The 12,025-nt window shown below is 42.2% G+C and overlaps 1 protein-coding gene across 1 annotated transcript in view; it reads right to left on the reverse strand.

The window, feature by feature from the left end:
- LOC136875746 (uncharacterized) overlaps window positions 1-7,909 on the reverse strand; it is an 82,630-nt gene extending 74,721 nt beyond the window's left edge. The window contains exon 1 of the mRNA XM_067149323.2: window positions 7,676-7,909. Within this exon, the coding sequence (XP_067005424.1) occupies window positions 7,676-7,757 (82 nt within the window). The 5' untranslated portion in view covers window positions 7,758-7,909. The remainder of the gene's footprint in view (window positions 1-7,675) is intronic.
- Between the last annotated feature and the right edge of the window lie 4,116 nt (window positions 7,910-12,025).

Genomic DNA, 12,025 nt, shown 5'->3' on the forward strand with positions numbered 1-12,025 from the left:
TTGCTTGCGGTGTGGACCCAAGCATTCCTACTGACGACATCGCTACCCACCTCCGCTACCCACCCGTACAACGAGCGTTTCGGATACACCACGCTGATGGTCCAACGTTTTTAGTTCGCCTCCACCTGCCGACGCCCGAAGACGTGAACAGACTCATCACTCATGGGATCCAGCTATATGGCCTTCACCATCGTGTGGAACCCTCCCGTTCACCTCCCCAACCTACGACCCGATTTACCTCTCCTCGTCGCCGAACCCTGTTTGTCCTCCCATTCCTCCAACTGGTTTCATCCCCCAATCCTCCCAACGTTTGAACTCCTTCGTCTTCTCATCACTTCTCTCAATCATTAAACAGCCACCCTCCATCTTTTTACCTTGCACCTTTACCCCAGCACTTCCTTCTAAACATCATCTCTCCCCCTTGCACACCACTTTTTCCCTCACACCCTTCCGTAAATCATCCATGTACTTATTATTATGTACTTATGAACTAAATAAAGCAATTGTGTAATACCTAGGCATAAGTACAACTCCTCTCCCATCTCCTACTTCTTTACATCCTTTTCCCACCTCCTTCTTCCATCACATCTCCCCAAGCCGCCCGCATCTCTTGGCCAGAGAGAGGACGACACCCTCTAGGTGGCCCGCCCCCGCCCTTCAGGGTGGGGAATGAAAGCATTTGATAGATAGATAGCCTCCACGGGGTCGGTGGATGCAGAGTGGGTTTCGGTCCTTGGGTTTCGTCCCTTAAGAGGCCATGGCTTGACCGTGATCCGACAGCTCTGTACTCTGACCGGCCAACCGAGTAAAGGAAAGTTGGCCACGGCTCTACCGTGGCTCTACGCCTCTGCATTCGGGAGACGGGCCTGGGGCACAGTGCCGGACTTCACGCCTGGCCCCACCCGTCGGCTGTCCTGAGAATGGTTTTCCGTGGTTTTCCATTCTCCTGCACTAAGGCGAATGCCGGGACAGTTCGTAGTATAGGCCACGGCCGCCCACCCCCTCACCTTCTCCGCACATCTCCTTCACCGTCACAAATATCCCGGCCTGAGAGACGGCGTCACCGTCTAAGAGGCCCGCCTCCCACTTCAGGGGAGGAATGAAAACGTTTAGTAGTAGTAGCCTCCACGGTATGCACTAGCCAGCGTCTTGGTAGGTGTGCTAGGTACCAACTGATGAGCCCAACCTAGCACACGAGGGCGAAACGCTGGCAACCAGGAATGAGTTAGCTGGAAAATTTATAATGTCCAATAACGGACCATTTATATTGGTATTATGTTTCGATTTGTCAGTGGTGAGTTCGCGTGGAATGATATAATTAGAAGAATAAGTTTAAGTGGAGCTTTTAAAAGTAGGACAGATCATAATATGAAGATAAAGTTGGAATTCAAGAGGACCAATCCGGGCAAATATTCATTTATAGGACGAGGCGTAAGGGACTCTAATAAATTATCAAAGCAAATGTTCGATAAATTTCCAAGTTCGTTGTATTATAAATAAATGTAAATATGAGGTAAACAACTGATAGGGAATCTGCCACCTGAGTAACCGTCCTAAATGCAGATCATTGATGACTGATTGATTTTCAAAAGAAATTTGAAGGCCGACATTTTCCCAAACTTTTTTTTTTCAGGGTTTCAATCTGAGTTTGGGCTGTTGAAATGTCTCTGGTTAATGTTGTTAAGTCGTCGGCAAATGCTAGGCAGTCTATCTCTAGTTTTCCTCTATTATTATATATATACATTCGTTTAGCCCCTTAAGGAGCACGTGGAACCAATAAATAGCACTGGTATTCTTCATCTTCTTGTTCTTATCTTCCCAAAACTTCCTCATCCTTTCACTATGGGCCTGCCGTCTTTCCTGTGTCCATGAGTTTTTAAGTTTCAAGCTTTTCTCAGACGGATTCTTGGGTGCAAATTTATGGCTGTTGATCTTTTGTCTGTATGTATTCCTTGTGGTTGCCATTGGATCAACGTCGACTTCTGCGAGGTCCTTTTGTGCATCCACCAGCCAGCGAATTTTGGTTTGTCGGTTTCCATTGATAATAAGAAATATTTTCTTAGTCAGTCGTGAATCATCCATTCGTGCTAAATGTCCATAAAATTTCATGCGCCGTTTGCGTGCGACTGATGTGAATCGCTCAATTAATGCGTAGCGTTCTTCCGAGCTTTTTCGCATCCATTTACCCTTTTGAAACTTGGGCCCGAATATCTTCCTCAGTACCTGTCGTTCAATTTTCTCAATGTCCTTGATGTTAATGGTAAGTGCTGATGTCTCAGTTGCGTAGAGTGCCTCAGGGAGGACAAGTGTGTGGTAGTTTCGGAGTTTGGCTTTTGTGGATATTGATTTCTTATTGTATAATTTCCAGGTGATTGGGTATGCTTTGCGTAGTTTTTCTGCGCGCATTTTGTTGGCTGCTTTTTCATTGCCTGAATCACCAATAATTTCACCCAAGTATTGGAATTGTTTGACTTGTAAAATGTTGCCATATTTGGTCGCTAGTGATGTTAGGTGTGTACACTTGGAGTCCATGTATTGCGTTTTTTCATAAGAGATGTGGAGACCAGTTTTGATTGCAATCTCGTGAAGCTTCTCGATGGCGTACCTGGCTTCTTCGGGAGTAGGGTAATTATTGCTAGAACGTCAGCAAAGGCAAGGCATTTAATGTTAATCCGTTTACTTTTCGTTCCCATGTTTATTCCGGGTACTTCTTTTTCCCATGTTTTAATGACCTTATCCAGTACTAGGTTGAACAGAAGTGGGGACAATCCATCACCTTGTCTAACACCTGTTTTTATTTCAAAGGGTGCAGAGATTTCACCCATGAACTTCACCTTAGAGGTTGTATCTGTTAAGGTTTGTCGGATTAACGTGACTGTTTTGTTATCAACACCGTATTCTCGAAGGACATTGAACAGGATACCACGGTCTATTGAGTCATATGCTTTTTTTAAAATCTACGAAAGTGACCACTGTGCGGTTTGACTGGCGGTGTTGGAGTATCATCTTCAGGTTCCAGATCTGTTCCACGCACGATCGATGTGAACGGAAGCCCGCCTGGTATTCGCCGATCTTATCTTCTGTCTGTTGTTCCAATCTGGTAAGCAGAGCACGTGAAAGAATTTTGTATGCTATTGGCAGAAGAGAAATACCTCGGTAGTTGTTTGGATCTATCTTGTCTCCTTTCTTATGCAGTGGATGGATCAGGGCAGTTTTCCAATTTACAGGTATGACTTCACTTTTCCATATGTTCGCAATTATGACCTGTGATTGGTCGATTATTTGATCCCCTCCAATCTTCAGCATCTCGGCGATTACACCATCTTCTTCTGGTGCTTTATTGTTTTTGAGATGGAATATGATGCTCCTTATCTCCTCATGAGTCGGTGGAAGTGAATCTGGGTTTGGAGTCGGTATGTGGAATTGAAGTTTCTCAGTTGGTGGTTCGCAGTTGTGTAACTTTTTGAAGTGTTGTTTCAGGATGTCACAGTTAGCCTTTATGTTGTCTCGAGAGTTCCGTCAGGGCGTCGAAAAGAAAGAGTAGGTGGCTTGTAGCTGGTCAGCTCTTCGCGAAAGGTTTTGTAGAAATTTCTCGTGTTATTCCGTTTGAAGTCATTATCGATCTCCTCTAATCTCTTGTTATGGTATGCACGTTTAATTCGTCTGAGTCTTTTGGATGTTTGCTTCTGAGTTTCTGAAACTATATGCCAATTCTCTGGTGTTTGATGACTGTGCCAATTCTTCCAGGCTCGCATACGTGTTTCCAGTGCTCTGTCACAATCCGAAGTCCACCATGTATGTTTCCGTTTACGGGGTGGTTGGCCAAGTTTCCTAGATGATTCTTGGATAGTCTCAAGGAGTCCCTCCAGGGTCTGTTTTTCCCTTGGACTTAGAGAGGGATCCCACCTCTACCGCCTCGAGGGTAGTGTCCTGAAACTTCAAACGCTGGGTCGAGGGATACAACTTGGGAGGATTACCAGTACCTCACCCAGGCGGCCCCACCTACTATGCTGAACAGGGGCCTTGTGGTGGGATGGGACGTTTTGAAGGGATAGACAAGGAAGAGGGAAGGAAGCGGCCGTGGTCGTAAGTTAGGTACCATCCCGGCATTTGCCTGGAGGAGAAGTGGGAAACCACGGAAAACCACTTCCTGGATGGCTGAGGAGGGAATCGAACTCTCCTCTACTCAGTTGACCTCCCGAGGCTGAGTGGACCCCGTTCCAGCCCTCGTACCACTTTTCAAATTTCGTGGCAGAGCCGAGAATCGAGCCCGGGCCTCTGAGGGTGGCAGCTAATCACACTAACCACTTCACCACAGAGGCGGACATTATTATTATTATTATTATTATTATTATTATTATTTGGTGAATCCATACCGAAATAGCTCTTTATGTAACAAGTGCCGAAACGTGAGTGTTTTGCGCCTTGCACACAAAATTTTCTTAAACAGACTAATTATAACAGTAATTTCAGCAAAGACAAACTAATATAACTTTTTATTGAGATGTTATTACAATAGAGAGGTTTCAAACGAAAACTTATTTTGAGTAGATTGTTGTGTTCGGCACCATTACTGGTATACTCTGTCCGCTTCCATGGCAAAATGTAGCGTGCTGGCCTTTGTTCACAGTGGTCCCGGGTTCGATTCCCGGCAGAGTCGGGAATTTTAACCATAATTGGTGAATTCCCCTGGCACGGGGACTGGGCGTATGTGTCGTCTTCATCATCATTTCATCCTCATCACGACACGCAGGTCGCCTACGGGTGTCAAATCAAAAGACCTGCACCTGGCGAGCCAAAGTCCTCGGACACCTCCCGGCACTAAAGGCCATATGTCATTTCATTTATTTACTGGTATACGCTGTTTGTACTTAAGCTGGCAAGAGAAGAGTATGAAGATTAGACCTATATTGAAAAGTAAGCGTAGTAGAAGAAAAATGGTATGTTATATCTCCAAATATTCAACTTACTATAAAAATTAATATAAATTAAGAGATTGAAAGCTTTTATTTATAATATGTTCAATTTTAAGCAAGAGTGCGCAACTAAAATCAGTATCGAAAAAAAAAAAAAACAAAAAAAAAAAAACCTAGTTTAAAAATTGGAACGAGTAGCCCAACGCTTGGGAACACAACTAAGAAAATTCTATTCAGCACCACCTTAAATTTTCTTCAGATTTCCCCTTCAACTCCGGAAAATTCATTATTAGTACATAAGGAACATACCCCACTGGAGGCACCGTAGTGAAATGATGCCAGCCCTCACTCCCACTAGCCTACGCAAACCTGTTGACTTGGAATTGACTGCAACAAGATTCCAGGTATTGAAGTTTGTGTACAGCAACCAGGTATTGACTTCAATAACTATCATCAAAACAGTAGAACAGAGCTCTCTGTATACCCGAAATTAGTAAAAGAGGTAATTGTCGCTACTTTGGTGGTTGTAATTCGAAAATGTTTAAGGACTGATATCAGTAAGATAAGTTTCTCAAAAGATTGTACATCTGTTAATATTACATCCTCGGAAAACCGTAAAATTAGTTAGTAGGATGTAAACTCAACACCATTAGTATTCATATTACATCAAGACCCATAGTATTTCTTGAAATGCATTCCTTGCACTTTCAATGGTTAAACGTTATCACCACAGTATAAGCGGTGTAGGCTTTCTTCAGCATTAAATCATAAAAGACGATTCTTATGACACAAATAATATTTTCCATAATTGAATAATTATATTATTAATGAGACTGGCCATTACCGAGCGAGCTAGGTGTGCGCTTTCGGTCAAATAGCTGAGAGCTTGTATTCGGGAGATGGTGGATTACAACCCTACTGTCGACAACCTTGACGATGGTTTTCCATGGTTTCTCATTTTCACACCAGGCTGTACCTTAATTAAGGCCACGGTCGCTACCTTCCCAGCGTATCATCGCCTTAAGAAGACGACGTAAAAGCAGTAACAAAATTGAAACTGATAGTTTGTTGGGGCTAAGTCTGACATGATAGTGCCTTATGACCGAGCTCGATAGCTGCAATCGCTTAAGTGCGGCCAGTATCCAGTAATCGGGAGATCGTGGGTTCGAGCCCCACTGTCGGCAGCCCTGAAGATGGTTTTCCGTGGTTTCCCATTTTCACACCAGGCAAATGCCGGGGCTGTACCTTAATTAAGGCCACGGCCGCTTCCTTCCACTTCCTAGGCCTTTCCTATCCCATCGTCGCCATAAGACGTATCTGTGTCGGCGCGACGTAAAACAAATAGCAAAAAAAAAAAAAAAATAAAGTGCCTTATGATGGTTCATAAAGTCTAGCCTATATTCCAAATGTCGAGATTTATCATTTTTGAAGTTTCTTCAGGTCATGTAAAAGTGTTGATTACTACTAAAGAAATCCTAGTCGGTTATTCTTATCACATGCACTCTTGTTTTAGCTTAAAACTATTATGGTGATCTGTTTAAGATACAAATAAGCATGACATTTTACTAATGCTGATGTGTGCCGTAAACACCCAAATTTCAGTTTTATTTTAAACATTTTGTTTTTCAAGAATACTACTAAAGGAATTTCTATACTTCGTGGATATTAAATTAAGTCTATAAATGCACAGTGAGGCGAGTGACTTCAAAGTAAAGTTGAGCATTGTGCAGACGACCACTGGGTTATTTCGTTTAGTTAAATACTGTCATGTATTAGAACGAGGAAAATCGGGCGAGTTGGCCGTGCGCGTAGAGGCGCGCGGCTGTGAGCTTGCATCCGGGAGATAGTAGGTTCGAATCCCACTATCGGCAACCCAGAAGATGGTTTTCCGTGGTTTCCCATTTTCACACCAGGCAAATGCTGGGGCTGAACCTTAATTAAGGCCACGGCCGCTTCCTTCCAACTCCTAGGCCTTTCCTATCCCATCGTCGCCATAAAACCTATCTGTGTCGGAGCGACGTAAAGTCCCTAGCAAAAAAAAAAAACAAAAAAAAAACAAAAAAAAACGAGGAAACAAGACTATAATGCAGAGATTACCCTATTTACAGAACAATCTCTCTCTAGAAATTATTACATTAAGAGGAATCAGAATTTAGTTCTTCATTGGGAGAGATTTTGAAAGTGCCCGAAAGTATTGTTCGTGCAGCTGAGTAAGGGAATCAACTCAAGAGAGTGGTGGTGCTGGTGGTGATAAGGAAGTGCAACTAGGCAACCATCGTCTATATAACACTAATCAGAGAGAAAAAATGAAGGGATTCGAAAAATGAAAGTATCGGCCTAAAGAAGGTATGGACCGTAAAAAGACAAGAGCTACGAAGAGCGTGAAAACGAAAGACTCCCTGGCCCTTGGAACTTAATAGCGTCTGGGTCGGAAAAGAACAAGAGTTGATCAAGGTCGGATAGTATAGATGAAAGTGAGGAGCCTAACACAAGTGGAAGCACTGTCAGGATTCAGCTGAGGGCTCCATGGTCACCAACCCACTTTTCCAAGTTAAGAGCCCCTGGGGTTCCTTTTAGTCACCTGTTATGACAGACAGGGGATTTGTGAGTGTTGTCCTACCGCCTCCACCCACGTATAGAAAGATAACTTTTACTAGTTTAGGTTAACCTAAAATGTGCTTCAATCCCCATAGCCTATTGAATGACATCTTGTTACAACGTTATTGAATTTAATAAAATGGAATCTTTCCTTCCCTTACCTTCTTTGTCGTGTAACTGCTTTATGAGAGATCTTGCTAATATCAAGTAGTGTTGGAAATCTTCATCATACGAATCTGCCATATTAAATTTAAAAATAAATCTCTGTCCTAAATTTCAGTCCACGTTAAAATTATAGATCTTTTTGACATCAGGTCATGACACACATAGCACAGTTGAGTACTAATCAATGTAGAATTTTTCTCTTCCTGGGTGAAAACACTGAAAACTTGTCAAATCATTTACGACATTTTGCGATACTCTTTTATTTCCATAATAATAACAGAAGCGCAGCGACTGCTCTTTCAGCGCCCGCTCTTTGGGCCACTCTCATAGGTGAAGCGCACTTTTCCGGGTTCATGAGTAAAAATGTGGAATTAATGAACGTAAACATTTGAAAAGGCTCAAATGCTGTAGTTTCAGTGATAAATTCAAAGGAACTCATTGGAATGGGCAACAAAAAACTTCCATCCGTCTGTTATCCCTGTTTAAGGAATGTCAACATAAATTGCGTGTGTAGACTATGTGACCAAGTATGTGAAAGATATCATATCCAGAAGTGTTCCTCGAGGTCCTGTTCGATTAGTGAATTTATTAAGGACTAACACTTTCGCAGAGCGCATTAGACGCCACGCTGTCTTATCTAATTGTGAACCTCTATGCACATTGTGCGCAATAAAATTTATTATTAACATTGTTGATATTATAAAACCCCTAAGCTTAATGAACAAGTTAGAAATAATAGCAAAGTTATGCGACTTCAATTGAGGTTGTAGGATCTCACGAGCATTATTTCAGAGGACATCCTTTAAAAAGGAAATGATATTGAGCTGTTTTCATTGTTGAGAAAATATGCCAAAACTTTAGAAAACCATTTTCAACAAATCCATCGTTTCCTCAGGATTCACAAAATACATTGAAAATTAATTGGTTGATGGTATTATCACTGCAATAAATATTGAAACAAAGAAGGAAATATAACATGCATAATTAAGTGTAGTTCCTATATATTAGACGAGACCAGTGATATTTACATGCACATCCTAATGGAGAAGTTGCTGAACGATCCCTGGGATTCTCAGACACTAGGGCCAATCTGCAACGCCTGGAAAAATGAATGGTCTAAAAAAAAAAAAAAGAAAAAAAGAAAAAAAAATCGGGACATAATCCTGCTTAGCCCATCGACTTAATATTACGTTCTCCCAGTTACCGCAAAGAGTTATTTCCTCCACCAACATAACACATCTGCATCTGGATGAGAGCTACTTATATATTTTTTAAATTACAATTTTACTTTACGCTGCGCCGACATAGATAGGTCTTATGGCGACGATGGGATAGAAAAAGAAAGGAAACGGCTGTGGTCTTAATTAAGGTACAATCCCAGTATTTGCCTAGTGTGAAAATGGGAAACAACGGAAAACCATCTTCAGTGCTGCAGACAGTGGGGTTCGAACCCACTATCTCCCGGATGCAAGCACACAGCAGCGCGCTCCTAACCGCACGGCCAACTCGCCCGGTAGTTGCATACTAGAAAGGATAAATACAGTAGCTCATTTAGCTCATATTTGAGGATTTGATCTCAGCCGTCCGATTCTAAATTCAGCAGCTAAGCCATTGCACTAAACCTGTCTCTCAACAAATTGTGAACCGAGTAAGTGGCTACGTAGTTTCAGTCACGTAGCTGTCAAATTGAATTCGGGAGCTGGGGGGTTCGAACTATGGCTGTTGATATACGAAGCTTCGGAACGTCGGGAAAATATCTAATATCGGCGTTGCGAAGCTTCTTGTTTAGTTTATTGCCTTTCTTATCTGGCGGGGTTCAGGCTATGAATCCTGCTGCCATTGATGCTTTCACGGCCCGTATTTATAGGCATTCAGAGATTCAGCGATGCGACTGACATGAAATTAGCTCAGTGAAAAGAAGAATTCAAGATCTACTAAATGAATATTCACACGATTCTGAAGGATCATTGCTAACGGAGCGATTTGTCACCCGTGAGCGGAGTTTACCCTCTCTCCAGCCGGCGACCCGGATTTATTATAAAAGAAACGCAAAAGGACCCTTAGTATGGCATTCTTTACTTATTTGTTGCTGAGACTTCGTCATTCATTGTGAACCAGTGTTGCTCAACTAACACTCTGTGTTATTCAGTGTTTAAATGTGTTAGTCAAGAGGTCTGTTCCTAAGTCAGATCGATACACGTATAATATAATCAGATATTTCTTGTGTGAAAGGAATAATTGTGGTGTGTGAATATAGGTGCTTCTAATCCCAATATCTATTAAGGGGATGGAGACTAGTAAAGTTAGTATCAGCTCATACGAATAATATTCAAAGAACGGGTGAAATTCCAATGATCGCCAAGGCGCTAGTGAGTATTGACTACATTCTACCAATAATTACCGGTATGTGGCCGTAATTAAGGCATGTGCAGTAATAGGAGATGTCGTTCTAACCAGTAGAAAGTGTTAGATTAGTTCCCTCTGTGAGTGGGGGCGGTATAATAGCATCCACGGTATCCCCTGCCTGTCGTAAGAGGCGACTAAAAGGGGCCCCAGGGGCTCTGAACTTTGGAGCGTGGGTTGGCGACCACGGGGCCCTCAGCTGAGTCCTGGCATTGCTTCCACTTATTTATGCCAGGCTCCTCACTTTCATCTATCCTATCTGACCTACCTTGGTCAACACTTGTTCTTTTCCGACCCCGACGCTATTAGGTTTGCGAGGGCTAGGGAGTCTTTCATTTTCACGCCCTTCGTGGCCCTTATCTTTCTTTGACCGATATCTTCATTTTTCGAAGTGTCGGATCCCTTGCATTTTTTCCCTCTGATTAGTGTTATATAGAGGATGGTTGCCTAGTTGTACTTCCTCTTAAAACAATAATCACCACCACCACCTGTTAGATTAGCCAGGAAGTGATATGTAATTGACCAAGTGACGCTCACTTAAAAATAGAAGAAGTCAGTATTCGTATCATGTTACAATAAAAAGGGAATCGAGTAGTGATCTCCAAGGACTGCAACCGCTACTCGGGTAGTCCATTCGAGCTTATGAATGGGTCTAGCCATATTATGTTATCTGAAGGCATGTAAACAGTACCTCCATAACCAGTTTCCCATTTGTCCATATGTATAGTAATCGGCACGTAAGGTCATACACTAAAAAGTAAATATCGCCGCCCGATTCTTTTTTCTCATTTTTGTAATGGCTGATCACTGCTGCCAACCTGCCTAGTTATATATTAAAATTACCAGACATAACTATAACAAAGTAACTTCAATGTAAGTATCGATAATGAATGTTCCCCTAACCTAGTAAACGATAAAAGTTAAGATGAAATAAATCAAGATATTCATAATTAAGTCGGTTTCCACGCTCAGTGAGGAATTAAGGAAACAAAAACACTTCCCACTCAAATTAATGTTACATATTTCTTTCTTTATGGTGAGGTACGGTAGGCGTACTATAACCATATTTTTGTAAAACGATGCAATTTATTTAATAAGTCTTGGCAGTGTGATTTTCGAAAGTTCCAGACATTACTTAATGCCTTTCCTTTCTTTTGCGCGGACGTTTCCTTCTCTCTACAATAACCAGTAAAGGAGAGAGATTATTAGGCATATTTTCAGCTTGCAGGCTGGTTATCCAGGAAACACATAGGAGCACTAACGTACCAAGCTACGTGAACGGAAATTAGGTCAGCTTTCAACCTCACTGCTGAATTGAGAATAATAATAATGTTACTAGTTCTACTAACTACGTCTATGGTTTTCATAAACGCCGAGGAGCCAGAATTTCGTCCCGCAAGAGTTCTTTTATGGACCGGTAGATCTAGACATGAGGCTGGCGTATTTGAGCACTTTCAAATACCGCCGGACTCGAATCGGCCAACCTGAGCTAGTCATACATTCTCTCCTTCACTCGCTTAAATTAATTTTAAACATATCCTGCCTTTATTCTGATGTACGCATTACTATAACTGTATTCTTAAAGGGAGGGGGAGGGAGAGAGAATATAGATTGTATAATTCATTGCAATTTCTGTAAGTTCAAGGAATTACCACACAGGACATATCTGTCCTTCCTTTTAATAATACTGCTAATAGCTTTACATCCCACTAAGTACTTTTACGGTTTTCGGAGACGCCGAGATGCCGGAATTTAGTCCTGCAAGAGTTCTTTTACGTGCCAGTAAATCTACGGACATGAGACTGGTGTATTTCAGTACCGGTACCTTCAAATACCAGCCGCCTGAGCCGCTCAGCCCGGTGTCCTTCCTTTTGCTTGGATGCTGTTTTCTTTCTTCAATAAGCAGTAGGTGATGGGGGGCATCTTAAACATATTTTCAGCTT

The sequence above is a fragment of the Anabrus simplex genome, chromosome 6 (genome assembly GCF_040414725.1).
Source record: "Anabrus simplex isolate iqAnaSimp1 chromosome 6, ASM4041472v1, whole genome shotgun sequence".
NCBI classification, from domain to species: Eukaryota; Metazoa; Arthropoda; class Insecta; order Orthoptera; family Tettigoniidae; genus Anabrus; species Anabrus simplex.